The sequence below is a fragment of the Ambystoma mexicanum genome, chromosome 4p, assembly GCF_040938575.1.
Source record: "Ambystoma mexicanum isolate Mex_15411 chromosome 4p, UKY_AmexF1_1, whole genome shotgun sequence".
Taxonomy (NCBI): Eukaryota; Metazoa; Chordata; class Amphibia; order Caudata; family Ambystomatidae; genus Ambystoma; species Ambystoma mexicanum.
In genome coordinates, this window is record NC_090927.1 from 46,842,568 (window position 1) to 46,857,801 (window position 15,234).

Sequence of the window (15,234 nt, forward strand, 5' to 3'; positions counted from 1 at the left end):
TAACTATCGCCCGATCTCCATCACTCCTTTCCTGGGCAAACTCCTGGAAAAGCTGGACATCTCCCAACTTAATCTTCACACTGAATATGTGTCTCCATGACCATCAGTCTGGCTTCAGAGCAGCCAGAAGCAAGGAAACTACTCTCCTGAACATCCATAAAGACCTGCTCTCCAACCTTGATGCTAATCTCCTCTCTGTCCTCATCTTACTTGATCCCTCTTCTGCCTTTCACATGGTCAACCATGCCATCCTGCTCAACCGGCTCCGTGATAACCTGGGTATCACTGATCAGGCGCTGGCCTGGCTGACTCCTTTCCTCTTGGACTGACCCTCCCAGGTCCAACTTTGGTCCTTCCTCGTCTCTATCTCGCTCTCTCTCTACCTGTGGTGTTCCCCAGGGGTCTAACCTTTCTCCCTGGTTGTTCATCCAATACCTGGCACCTATCGTCCACCGCATTGCTGCTCTCTGCTCCAACTTTCAGTGCTATGTGGACGACACTCAGCTCGCTTTCAAGTGAACTAGATGGCAGGCATTGGAGCCAGTAACGTTTCATGCCACTAGGCTCCAGTTAATTAGACGCACTCCCGTGTTGGGGAATTGACTCATATCATCTTTTTAAATTACTTTATATACAAATTGCCCGGACAGAGGTGATTGCGGGTTTATTTCTGCCTTCTCTCTTTTTTGTACAGACCAATATTTGCAGCTTCTTTAAGCGGGTACATTATTTTGGAAAGCCAAGGAAGACATATTAGCGTTTGACACACTCGTATGTATGGAATGCAACAAACGTTCAGGAATCCCTGCCAGTAACAGTAAGCGAATACAGTATATCCAATATCTTTTAAGTCTAATATAATCTTCCTAAACATAGGCGGACTAGAGGAAGTGCTCTAAAAATGTCCAATTCTTTCTTCTTTTGTATGAATCTTACGTATCTTCACCTAAAACTCAGGTGCTCACACATTACCAGACAAACCAGAAATATCAGGCGCCAAAAGCATACCACAACTAGGAACAACCCTAATTATATTTAGCTGGTTTCGCCCAGACAAGGGAAGGTAAATAAGACACTTTTGCCCTTATGTTTTCACGCAGGCAAGTAAGTGTTAGGCAGAAACCTGTGCAGTTCCCTTAGGGACCACTGCAAAAGATTTAAGACTACAGGTGGTTGGCAGTAAACCCAATTGGTAGCAGTCTGTACCACCCAGATTTACATGGTAGCTGTGGCTGAGCAGTCAGACTTCTCTCAAGAAGAGTTAGGCCGTATATAGAGCATACACAATAGGTACAGAGACACAGTAGCACAAGCAAACACTGACTAGAGCTTTGGTATAAAAGTATATAATTATTTATTTAAAAGACACAGTTGTAAATTACACTTGCACAAAAAGGTAAGTAAATTCAACACAGTCACTATTATATATACACAACCCTGATTACTTGTTAGACAAGTCTTAGTGAGAAACACCACTTATTTTCAGACAGAGGTGAGCGCTTAACCTAAGATGGCACTCTAACAAGTTATATAAAAAGGGAGGAAAAAAGGCAGAGTTATGAAAGCACACAATTTCAATACTTTTAAATGAACCACAGTCAGGCAGGATAGGCAGAGTCTACTGGAGAGCAAGGAAGTTAAAATGCCAGGCCCACTCTTAGAGAAAGCAAGCGAAATGTGTCCAGGATCACACAGTGGGGTTATGCCCAAAGAGTCTTTGTAGATAGTTCAAAAAGAATGAGATCAAGTCAGAAAAGTGTAGTTAACGTGTCCCAGGCTAACCCAGGTTAGAAAGTCGAGGCTTTACTGTCACCCCGAGCAATCTGTCGCAAGGGAAGCCAGGCGGGACAGAGTACCTGAAATGGGAAGAACGATCCAGCGGGGGCAGTTGTTTCTGGCAGCGGGTGCAAGTCGGTGTTTCGTCCAGAGGAAGAGGAGGTCTCGACGTGGAGGAAAGATGAAGGTCGTTGCACTGCCAGGGAAGAAACCAGCCACGGAGTTCTCCGGTTAAAAGTACTACCCTTTTATTTGCAGTAGTGGTAAACCGTGGTATTCCGGTTGCCGGGGTGCTTGGCACAGTCAAGGCGGCCACGAGATGACCCGGGAAGGCAAAAAAGAAGGCAAAACTGGTTATCCCCACCAGTCAAAGGAAGAAGACTCTCCAGACTGGAGATCTCCTCTGTCGTCGGGAAGTGGTGAGACGGTTTAGCAGGGCTCCACCGGTGCTGTTGTCGTAGCAGGACGGCACAACTTCTCCCACTTCAGATTCTTTAGGTCCTGTGGCGACTTCTAAAGTTCCAGTCCCCAAAGCCCTGCTTTTATGCAGCAAACCCCCATTCACTCAGCCTAGCTGTCACTCAAACATGCTAAGTGGTGAGCCGGCCAGCTCACCACTGGGCCAATCAGGACAGAGTGCAACTTGAGTTGCCAAGGCAACTCAGTCCAGGGTGCCTAAACCCCCCTCCACCCCTCCTAAGTACCCTAGACAGAGTGGCATCACTTGGAGGGCTTATGTGGAGAAGCCCGCCAAAAAGGTGGAACAAAGGTCTTGACTTGGGTTGGAGTCACAGAAGCGAACACAAACGCCATTTTGGAACCGAGTTTCAGCAAAATATACCAACCGGCGATTTTATATTAATTTAATAAACCGGCGGTATGTTCATATTAAAAAGTGGTAGCCTCGAACAATGGGAAAATCCCATAGGGATATATTTGCGGTTGAATATAAAAAGTAGTATCCACTGCCACCAGCCAAAACTCGGTCGGGGGGGACTGGACAGTGCCCCCTCGAACAGACCCCGGGGTAATAGAATTGCCCCGACCAGTACGTCCACAATATGATGGTTTGTACTGGTTCTGTTCACAATTTAAGACTAGTAAAGCCAATGGTGACTTTACATGCCCTGGGAGACAGTAGTCAGTCCCAGGGTATGGAGTCTATAATGGGGAGTCACTATGATACCCCTGTGTTACGGCACGGAGGGTGCTGTGTAACACACATACCAAAAACATATGAAACCCTATGGGGTAAAAGACCCCATAGCCCATAAAAAACATACAAAGTCAAAGGAACACCTCAAATCATGTCTAAGAGTGGGAGTAAAAGAATCTCACTCTTAGCAGGAGAGAAAAATAAACCCCAAAAATCCAGCAAAGCTGCTGGGGACTCACTAGGTTTGGGAAATTAGCCTTTTCAGAGAATTCTCCCTAACAGTAAGTCACAATTGACTAAATCTTAAGTGTTTCAAAATTGCAGATGTACACATGTACACCCTATCTTTTAGCTAAGATTACCACATGCATGCCTCTCTAGGGGCCATCAAAGAAGGATTTCTTTTAGTATTCAGGGACAACCTAATGAGCATGCTCACTATTGGAGTTATTTGGAATAGGGCTCCAACCCACTCACTCCCACTTTGGCTCTATCCCCTTTTTTGGTTGCACTTCGGGGTACTTCTGGAGTTACACTTGACGATTCAAACAACAAAGTGGTGCAATGGGTATCCCAAGAGGCAGAATATATTGTCACAAATGTGCTAGTAAGACAAATTAGTCTAATGAGTGGTTTTTGTTTACTTTCATTTTTTCTGTTTGTTTTTTCTCTTTTTCCTCTTTTTTGTGGTATTTTTTGCACAAATGGCATAACGTATATTTTCTTGTATGTACATTTCTGACCATTTAACTTTTATTTATCTTCTTTTCTGACATATGAGGATATGTGTTCTTAAATGTTGTAAACGGAATATTTCTGTATCTTCTCTGCCCTCATCGGTTTTCTTAAATCATGCATGGTCCTACATTATGCTTTTTGGTCTGATCCTGACCCATCTACCATGATTTAATCTTTCAAAATGTGAACATTGTTAGTCAGGCCCTGCCTTGAAAAGGACCTAAATGGCCGAAACACATGTTGGCACAGTATGGGCCCTCGAATGAAGAATCAATAAATGAACTATCAGATACGATACATCATGTTGAATAATCTTTGAATTACTGCTCATCAACATTGTGTTTGACAGCGCTTTCTCCACAGATCACAAGATTGTTTAGTCACTTTTTGATAGGTTATGGGTTACCTATGATCTGATGGGATAGCAGCAGTCTTGTCATACCAATCGGACTGGGAAGAATTTTCCATTCAATTAATTTCCTTTGTATTAAGCGCTCTGATGCCCGGTTACCCAAACACAGTTGTTAGATTTAAAACACAGCTAGAATCAAAAATGATAAACGAAAAATGTTAGCAATGGTTGTAAGCACTGTGCAAACACAGACTGTAGGCGTGGAAGACAAGGTGAGATGGAGAAGGAGGAAAAGGCAAAGGGGTAGGAGTGTGTTCAGTAGGGTAGAGCTAACCCATTGTCAAGGAGGTGGAGAAAGTCATGGAAGTCCAGGTCCCTTTGAGGTGCCTCATGAAAGCTCAGTCGAGGGGGTGCAGAGTTACAGCGTACAGGCAGCAGACAGGGAGCAGACAGGGGCCTTCATTCAGGGCCTTAGTGCTATGGCCCAGCTCCCGCCTACCGGTTGTTGGTATTGGCTGGAAAAGGACCAAGCCAGCCAATCAGAAGGGGGGGGGGGACAGGCCAAGAAAGGAAGGCAGAGCTTCAGGCTAAAGCCATGATAAAAGGCCACGATGAATCAGGGCAAGTAGCACGAGGGATTCAATACGGAGCCCAACAGGTGAAACAAACAAAGAAACTTCCAGGCAGGTGTTGCACGCAATGAGGGCAGTGCTCACAATGATATTAGGCCAAGATTTCAAAAAGCAGCTACAGTTTCAAAAGCACCACAGTGTACATCCACAATAGCCCCACTAAGAAGAGCCTTACCGCAAATGCAGCCAATTGCGTGGGGAGGTGGAGGGCTGAATGCAGGGCTGCCCAGCACAGCAGATGGTCTTTATGGGAAGTTGAGGTAGAGAAAGGCATACATATTCCCCTTTACACACTTTTTGTATAAGGGATAGTGCAGGCATTAGGTTTTGTTAGTATAGGCCATTTTGATTTGACAGAGACTGACTAGGACTGTGTTTTCTTTATTATTTGATAGTAGAGACTACTTCCATTTCAGCTATAGGGCAAAGTAGGAGTTTTTCCAAACCCCCGAGAAATTAAAGGTTTTACAAATTGTACCTTTTTTGTCAGTGTCATACTTGTGTTACCATGCCACCCTTACATTACTTAAGACATTCTGACATTTCTTTTGTGACACTACCTTTTCTTTATTTCCCATTACACACTTGTTACTTGAAATGGAGGGATAGGCTCGTTTTAATTTATTATAGACTTTTTGTGTGGTAACGGAATTACCGGTTTTCACAAACCGATGAATCATACATTTGGAGGTAAAGTGGAAGATTTACCTCCAACAGCAAGGTGGGATTTCCCTACCTAAATAAACTAAGGATAATCGGAGTCAGTAAGTGCAACTTAAAAGTCTGTGTGCCCAAAACCTATACTTGCCCTCACAACTAAAGCTAAACAATGTGTAGGGATATCAGCAGCCAAAGGAATAGTGTTCAAACAAATGTTCTGAGCTTCTTCCAACTGCTGGCTTACTCTAGGCTCCCTTCCCAAAGTTCAACACAGTTCCACAAAATGGTCTTGGGGTTCCCTTCCCCAAGTTCAACCCAGTTTCACAAACTGGGTCTCAGCGTGCCCTTCCGCCAAGTAGGCAGCACTTTTGGCTTCAAATTCACAGTCAAAATCAACTTGCTTAGTTTGCCTTTTCTTAATGTCACTTGAACAATCTTATGCCGACCAGTCTCAGCCTTTTGACTTCTCCTGGTTTACTCCAAGTAAGGGTTCCTCGGTCTAGGCGCAATTGTTGGACCACACGGGCTACCCATCACAGGTTGCACAAACGATAACCCTTGGCATTTTGCAACAGTTCATTCTTTCTCATAGGACTTCCTTGACAACAGAGGTTTCCTTTCTGTGTCACAAGTCCACATATGTTTCCGTTTCACTTCAACAGCTTCTTGAATTACCAGCATGTGACTCTCGCACACTTTCCTTTGTGATATTTCTCCTGGTTACCACTTTGCTTTCACACTATCCAATATTATTATGCTTTTTACTTGTTTCACGTTGTTCTCAAATGCACATCACCTGCTGTTTCAGTCATTCGATATACTCATATCTTTTCCACGGTTCAGCATTCAAAACTCATTATGTGCATGGCAACTTGTTCGGTATTCAATAGTTCACGTTCAGTCTCCAGACCCATTTGCCATGCAATTTCACTTGACCGGCATCCTTTGTTACACACAACATGCCCCTGGAGCACCCCGGCATGAGTGATCTTTCCCTATCACTCACCGGTGTGCGGCTGCTCCTCCAGGTGCTCCGATTTCACTCTCGGGTTCTCACTGGCTCCTCTCACACTCCTGGAGAGCTCCGGCGAGCAGCGCTTGCTTCCTTCATATTATCCTGCAGCAGTCGGTGGCCTCAAGCAGATCTCTGTGTTCCCCACTCCCAAAGGGGAACACGCGGCATAGGGCTCTGCACCACTCCTAACCCTTTTGTGGCCCGCTCTGACCTCAGTGTCTTTCTAGCTTCTCTAAAGTAGTCGCGTCCTTTTCACCGGCCCATGTTCTGCCTGCTCCATCTCCGATTACCACACTCTCCTGCCCACCTGGATCTCAACCTCCACTCTGCTTCTGATTTCTCCTTTTACACACCTGCAACCATTTAAGAGGTTGTAGATGTTGCCTGACCATAGTTATTGGGACATGCCTGACCCTAGCAACCGTCCTCATGCCTCTTCCGCGTCTCAGTACCAGAGTGGTGCAATGACAAGTTAGTATGTACTACTCCTATTCGCCTCTTCCTTGTCCCAGTACTATGGTGATATGAATGTGGGGAAGTGATTGGTAACAGCCTATAAAGGCAGGGGGAAGGGAAGGTTGTTCTAGCATTCTTTGCACTGACTAAGGGTTTCGCTGTGTGGCTTCTATCAGGTATAGTTAGGCTGCTTTTCTGACAAGCATTTCTGACATTCAGCGCAACAATAAGGTTTGGCTCCTGTATGGCTCCTCTCAGGATTAGTTAGATTGCTTTTCTGACTGAAGAACGTCTGACATTGCACTGATAACGTTTGGCTTAGCTCCTGTGTGACTTCTCTCATGGGTAGTTAGGCTTCTTTTCAAAATGAAGCATTTCTGACATTCTGAGCATTGATAAGGTTTGGCTCCTGTGTGGATTCTCTCATGGATAGTTAGGCTGCTTTTCACACTGAAGCATTTCTGACATTCAGAGCACCGATAAGGTTTGGCTCCTGTGTGGCTTCTCTCATGGATAGTTAGGCTGCTTTTCACACTGAAGCATTTCTGACATTCAGAGCACCAATAAGGTTTTGCTCCTGTGTGGCTTCTCTCATGGGTAGTTAGGTTGCTTTTCTCACTGAAGCATTTCTGACATTCATAGCACTGATAAGGTTTGGCACCTGTGTGGCTTCTCTCATGGGTTGTTAGGTTGCTTTTCACACTGAAGCATTTCTGACATTCAGAGCACTGATAAGGTTTGGCTCCTGTGTGGCTTCTCTCATGGATAGTTAGGTTGCTTTTCTGACGGAAGCATTTCTGACATTCAGAGCACCGATACGGTTTGGCTCCTGTGTGGCCTCTCTCATGGATAGTTAGGCTGCTTTTATCACTGAAGCATTTCTGACATTCAGAGCACCGATACGGTTTGGCTCCTGTATGGATTCTCTCATGGGTAGTTAGCTTGCTTTTCTCACTGAAGCATTTCTGACATTCAGAGCACTGATAAGGTTTGTCTCCTGTGTGGATTCTCTCATGGGTGGTTAGGCTGCTTTTCACACTGAAGCATTTCTGACATTCAGAGCACCGGTAAGGTTTGGCTCCTGTGTGGCTTCTCTCATGGATAGTTAGTTTGCCTTTCTGACTGAAGCATTTCTGACATTCAGAGCACCGATAAGGTTTGGCTCCTGTGTGGCTTCTCTCATGGGTAGTTAGGTGGCTTTTCTGACTGAAGCATTTCTGACATGCAGAGCACCGATACGGTTTGGCTCCTGTATGGATTCTCTCATGTGTAGTTAGGCTGCTTTTATCACTGAAGCATTTCTGACATTCGGAGCACCGAAACAGTTTGGTTCTTGTATGGATTCTCTCATGGGTAGTTAGGCTGCTTTTGTCACTGAAGCATTTCTGACATTCAGAGCACCAATAAGGTTTTACTCCTGTACAGGTCCTTTCGTGTTGAGTTGGATATGTTTTCTGACTGAAACTGTTATGACATTCTGTGTACTGATGAGGATTTTCTCCTGCACGGGTTTTCTCATTTTGAGCGAGATGGGTTTTCAGACGGAAGCTTTTATGGCATTGATTGTCCAGGCAAGGTTTCTCTGGGGGTTTCATTTCTCCAGCTTGGATTGTGTTTAGCAAGAATGCCACAGCAAAGTTCACCACATTACAGGGTCAGCCATTTGTAGAGAATGCTCTATATTTATCGCACAGTGCACTCTTCCTTACAACTCCATTGTGCAAAGGAAGCTCTTTTTAGAAGCTCTGATTCTTCGCCTCTGAGTCCATGCAGGTTGTGTTTTTGATAACTTCACCTATGTGGGTGTTCTCAGAGACTCTTAATGCTTAATCAGCATACTAACATGTTTGTTAGGGTTACTGAATCCAACATTGATATGTAGTGTTTTCTAATTCAATGCATTGATATGGTTTTTACAATTTGCCATCTTTATAAATAAAAAGCTTTGACTTTTGAATTACATTTTTATCCGAATTCGAACTTGCTTTGGGTCTCTGCTCACCCGTGTATTTATTTTTATCTTTTCAGAAGCATTTCCTTCTCCCGGTTACCTTGACACTCTGAATACGGATTTTAAGTAACAGAAATAATTTTCTTAATCCGCAGCTTACTCCACCCTTTGCTTTTTCTGTGCAGGCTTTAGAAAGCTGTAAAAGGAAATGGACACATTATCTTTCTAAACATAGAGGACTACGTAACATTAGGCATTTATAGTTTATTGATTGTTGAAATAGATTTTTTTATTGTTTTACAAATATTTCACATGCCTTTAAGGCTTCAAATTCTAAACCAAAGTTGTAACATAGCCAAAATGAAGGAATAAAGCTCCAAGACAGAATATTGCACCTTTCAGATCCTCCCATTTCCCTACAAATCTCCTCTGCATTTTATTCAGTCTTTGTGCAGAGCCCTAAGTGGTGCAGATGCCTTAGTGACCCCACCCTTCCCTTTTCATTACATACTCTAGAAATACTTTCAATGTTTGGAATTTTAATGCGATCTCCCAGTACCAGTCTTGACTTGTTCGCCCAGAGTTCCTCTTTCAGCCATTTCAGAAATATACTGGGGTTTCCCCAATTTCTTATATCCAAATAAGAGTGCTCTTGCTCTACCTGGCAACCCATGTATTAATACCAAACTCTGGATAAAGATATTCCATGCAGGAGACGTTCCCCAAGCCAAGGGATATTCTCTAAAGTGTGTCCTCTATGCACTTCAGTCAAGTGGCTGCAGTACATTTTATCAAACGTCCACATGTTGGTCGGGAATATATGCTGACCTGTTATGTTGTCATTAGATCATTTCAGACAGAAATAGCCATTATATCCACATTTGTTATGCCGCATTGAAAGCCTGTCCGTATGCATTTGCTAGAGAAAAAGGCCCAGTCATATGAAGGGCTTGCTTAGACATGTTTAGATATGATGTTGCCATGTTTGCATTAGACACACATGTATATTCACTTAGAAATGAACATTGATCCATTTTATGTAGTGCTTGAACAGACATACTGTGCCATTCTAAGCCATTCTGAGAGACACTGGAAGCTGTTCGTTCCACGGACGATTTGTTAAGGTACAATGGGCCTCATTAGGACCCAGGCGATAAGGGGTTTACGGCGGCGTAAACAGCGCCGACCCTTACCGCCTGATTCCGAGGTCCCTTAGCGCCATGGAGGATTTAACACCTGCTTTTAGCAGGTGTTAAAATCCATGGCGCTAAGGGACCATGTTGTTAATTACGCCACCGTAATTTACGGTGGCGTAATTAACGCCTTCCCCACTCCCATTATGCCCTATGGGGCAAAAATGGGAATGGAGAAGGGTAAATGGGGATTGGGGACTTACCGCCCCGCCAACCTCGGAATGGGGCGGTAAGTCCGCCAACCACCATGGCGTAAACGTAGTTTACGCCATGGTGGTAAAGGTACGACCCAGGCGGTAACTTACCGCCTGGGTCGTAATGAGGCCCAATGAATGTAAACAGAATCTTGGCAGACAGAGCGAGCTGGCTTTTGCTCTAGTAGAAGGAATGCGGCCTGGCTTAATCCGACCTTGGGTTGTGTTCGCAGACAGCAGAAAGGGAGGGGGGAAATCTGCAGGGAGTGAGGCCTTTGCACAGAGCTTTTGGTAGGAAGCTTTTAGCTGACACAGAGCTGAGGATGTTACGGATTTTGTAAGAGAAAGAAGGCCACACGTGCAACGACACGATGTGCAGCTCTGAATGAGGTTCCATCTTGCTTGAAATGTCACAGTGACTTAGAAAGAAGACACACGTGTGCAGACTTCATGGCGCTGCCTGCTTTTAGAAAACGCTTGCTTGCAGAAGAGAAAATGCTTAGCTGTGAGTTATCATAGGGATGTATGTACGTCATTTGACACAATAACCAGGAGTGAGGCTTTGCAGTAGTTATAAGCACTTCAAGAGCGATTTCGGAAGCATTTCAGGAGATGAGAGCAGACTGGGAGATCACGGTTTGACACACTGATTGAAGGGGAGACTCATCAGGCAGGGAGTGTCTCATTAGAGAGTGCCATTGTGTGAGTGGGGGATGAGAGAAATGCTGACGCTTGCCACGCTAGTTTATTAGCATTGGAGACCCAGTAGGACTGGGTCATGTTATTAGATTGCTTGCATAGAACCGAGAAGGGCTGGTAATGTTGCAGTAGATTGCACCCATGTTATAAGGGTTGCAAATTTGGTTTGCTAGTACTGTTTTTATCATGCACACTACTGTACATGAATAAATGTGTCCAGTGTGTGTGTGAGTGTGAGTGTGAGTGTGAGTGTGAGTGTGTGAGAGAGAGAGAGAGAGAGAGAGAGAGAGAGAGAGAGAGAGAGAGAGAGAGAGAGAGAGAGAGAGAGAGAGATATATATATATATATATATATATATATTTGCAGGGGGGAGGGGGAGCCAGATTGGTCCACACCGCCCTGAGGATGATTGGCAATTTCACACACAGACCATTCATAATCTGGGAGGTGTTTATTGTTTCGGACTCATGATTTACCCACATTATTTTAGAGCTTGGTTATTACTACTTTTTACAGAGTACAACTCAATATATGGGTTATATTGATGTTGGTATTGGGTCATTAATTGGGAACATTTCTGAAGACAAATGAGCATTCTTTGCAAGCTTATTGGTACTGTGAAATAAACATTTGCGTATCGCAACCATTGAAGATGTTTTTGCCTACATTTTTGGGTGGAAATTAAGGCCTTATTAAAATAATTTCTGATGTCAGCCAAAAATAAATTAAAAAGAGTGGCCAGGATGCAACCTTGCTTTAGGCAACTGCTCATGTGACTATTGTCCACAAGCTCCACCCCTTTAGTATCTAGACACCCCTGTAATGGTGCAGTAACTAAAGCCAGTTTTTTACCCGATACACATGATAAAATGTGTCTTAGAAATCTGTAGATGGAGGATATACTGGGTGTCAGAACGCTGCCTTACCTGAGGACCCACTTGCTCCACTGGTGCTTGGGGGCAGGGGATTTCAGTCTTGTTGCCACATTCGCAAGCTTGGGAGCCGCCATGGTTTCCAGTCTGGGCAGGTGGAGGGGTGGGGTGAGGAGAGACCAGCAGCACAGTTCGACACATGCGCTTTGCATGGTCCAATGCCATGGGCAAGAGTCAGGCCGGCTGGGAGGCTCATTCTCATGTGAGCCATCACAGGCCTTTGTGCCACAATTGTCTTCAGTCTGCATTGTGAAGCTTAGTGTTGATGTTTTCTGCCTGGGGCCCGTTAGGACAGTTTTTCTGAAGTCCAACTAAGGGCTTAGAAAAACCATTCAACACTAGTACAAGACTCCACTCTTATTATAAGGCTGTACGACCTGAGTTCAGGGTAGCGTAGACAGAGCAGCCAGGCTTATTTTAGGAGGGAGAGAGGGCAGTAGACACAGTACAAGTGAAATTGTAATACAAATGATCCAAGAAACACTGAAACACTATGTATTGTAAAAATAAAGGATTTATTTAAATACATGTAGGCCCAGATAAATCTAGGGCTAAGTAAGTACTAACACATTATATGAAATCACAGTATAAAAACACAACACTATACTTGAAATTCACAGACCCAAGTATAGACCTTATTTAGAACACCTAAAAGTAGTTCTAAGCAAGTCAAAACCTTGTTATACACATTTAGTATAGGTCAAGCCTATTCTTTGGGAGTAAAATACCAATGGTTACTTTCAGATTACATTCAGTAATACAAGGGCAGTAGGCCCTTCCAGTTGTACAGTGACTCTTGGAACAAATCAAATAAACAGTCAACTGGACAATATACTTTTGGTGAATAGTGAAACACTTATCCTAGGTGCAGTAAAACCCTATAACTACTTTTGTCATAACACACATTTACACCAGGTGAGTAAAACCTAAGGATGCAATATACAATTGTAACAAAAGAAATATAGTGGCCACACTAGCAAAGAAACATGCCAAAGACAACACAATCTCAAGGGGACTTTCCCCTTAGATAGAAACAGGACCAGATATATGAGGAAAACGTATCCCCAATATTTTGGCGAAACGGCTATCCTCAAATATTTTACTAGATGGCACTACTCGATCAGCCTGGCTGCAGAGGCCGAACCCTACATCAATGCAACCGTCTTTAGCCAAGTCTACATTGCTAGGCAAAGAAGAGCCAAAAATCAATCACATAAAATCTATTACTTCTACTGTTCAAATTTCTGATCAGTCCAGAATTCCATGCTCGAGCCCAATCACACAAACAAAAGGATGCCCAAAACACAACCATGATATCGACCACAAATAACTTTGCGCAGCTATTGGAAAAGAATTCTGATTTGGGAAAGTGGACGGTTTTGGAGGAACTGCAACCTACCAATTATAGCCCTTTCCTAAACCGTTCACATCTCCTAATAATTTTCAAACACGTTCATCAACTAAACCTGCTATGCTCCACAGATATACTGAGGATTGAACTACCGCCCGTTGGACGCCCTACAAATTGGCCTCTAATAGAATTTTTAACTCCTTTGATCGTTGCTCTTTTAAAAACAAATGCAGAAGCATTAAATGTCCTGGGCTTGTAGCTCACCATCTGCAGGAATTCTAGGGTACAGGCTCTATCACAGGAGAGGAAACCCTCTACAAAACGTTGCAGGACTTAAAGCCACTGAGCCTTCCGAACTAGCAACCCTACGTGCATTTCAGTAGGCAAATCTACCCCAATCGATTAACCAGAAATATATCGTAAATTGGGTCCAAGAACATCTTGTGCTAACTAAAAACTGACATCCTGAACTACAAAATCATATGAAACGGATTTCTTGGAATACAAGGGGACATCGCTCACTCTTCTCCTGACCTATGGGGGTGGCCTTACTCCTTGACCAGGATGTTGTCTATTGCAAGAGACCTGGGCTACACAAAGATTCATTATTGATGACTATAAGACTCTTCACAGTTTGACTATCCCTGCAGCGATAGGGCGACCAAGTGGCGGGCTAGCAATAGGGGCAAGGTTGAACTATACCCTGCTCCCCTACTTTAACACACGAGCCACCCCATATGTAATGTTTGCCATTTTTTCCTCAAATGAGAATACTGCTGATGTGATCTTAATTGCCAATATTTACGATCCACCAAGTATAAAATATACCCCCCACTATATGTAAAATCATGGGTGAGGCATTTACTACTTGGCTAGAATCCCACCCTGGTGGCGCTATCATAATTGAGGGTTATTTTCATGTTAGCAGTTTTCATCACAAAATGGCTCAAGCCAACCATATGCTTAATCGATGGAAAGTTTTTGTGAGAATGTATAATCTTGTATTTATTCAATATAGAGATGATGAAACTGGGATCCTTATATACGCCTGGAGCAATGGTAGCTCCAGATCTCATAGTGACTATTTAATTACCAGCAGCAATGTGGTGGTGACCAAGTGTGGACCGGTGGAGATTCGCTCCACTGACATTAGTGACCACTGCATTCTCTCATGGAAGGTTAATATGCCGACATTAAGGCGGAAAAAACACCAAAGACAGAATCTGGAGGTTAATTTGAGTGGTAATCACATAAAATGGAGACCGGGCCTAATAAAGGACTTGGAAATCCTCTTACGAGAAAATTAGGATAGGTCCCTACAATGGCTCGAAAAATGCAACAAGGACCGTGAAACTATGATAAAGAGTCTGGACAACAGGTTACAGCAAGATGGTACCCACCATCTTCTAAAGAAACAAACTACGATAAATGGGCCCTTTGATATAATTATCAACAACAAAAAAAAAGAAATTAAATAGAGCCAAACGCAAACTAAGGGCAAATCCTGACCGGGACGAATTCGAGAAAAGGATGATCACCACTAGACTGACTATGGCATATAGACGAGACAGCACAAACATTCTTTGCACAATGGAAACTGGAAGCTACTGGCTGGCTGGCTAAGGGGCAATGACAGCAAAAGTTTCTGGTCTAAATTTTATCATTTCTAAAAGTTCGGAAATCCACCTGAAATAAATCCAGTGTGAGACCTGTTGGAAGGCCCACATCGAAGAACTTTATATTGGCCCCAAATACACCCTCACTCATATTCACAGATTAAGCGAAAACCTTTGGGAATCGACCAGGATGATATTTTAAACACCATAATAATACTGAAACCTACTGCTGCTCCAGGGCCTGATGGTATAACCAACACATCTTTCAAGGAACAGTCTGCTGTCTGGTCCAAGTTATTGTTGAATTTATTTGACAAATTTGAGGAATCTGGGTAAATATTGGGGAGATGGCATAAATCTCTCCTAGTCCCAATACACAAGAAGGGTGACAGGCTGGATCCAATCAATAACTGTCTCTTGGCGATAATAGACTCCAGCCAAAAACTCTTTGCTACTCTCTTGCGACGAAAACATACCAGTTGAGCCGAAGCAAGTAAAATTATGAGCCCCCTG

At 43.6% G+C, this 15,234-nt stretch overlaps 1 protein-coding gene across 1 annotated transcript in view; it reads right to left on the reverse strand.

The window, feature by feature from the left end:
• Positions 1 to 1,330: 1,330 nt before the first annotated feature.
• The window catches only part of LOC138452965 (zinc finger protein 91-like), a 385,395-nt gene continuing 371,491 nt past the window's right edge, over positions 1,331 to 15,234 (reverse strand). Inside the window, exon 7 of the mRNA XM_069605335.1 lies at positions 1,331 to 8,002. Within this exon, the coding sequence (XP_069461436.1) occupies positions 7,046 to 8,002 (957 nt within the window). The 3' untranslated portion in view covers positions 1,331 to 7,045. The remainder of the gene's footprint in view (positions 8,003 to 15,234) is intronic.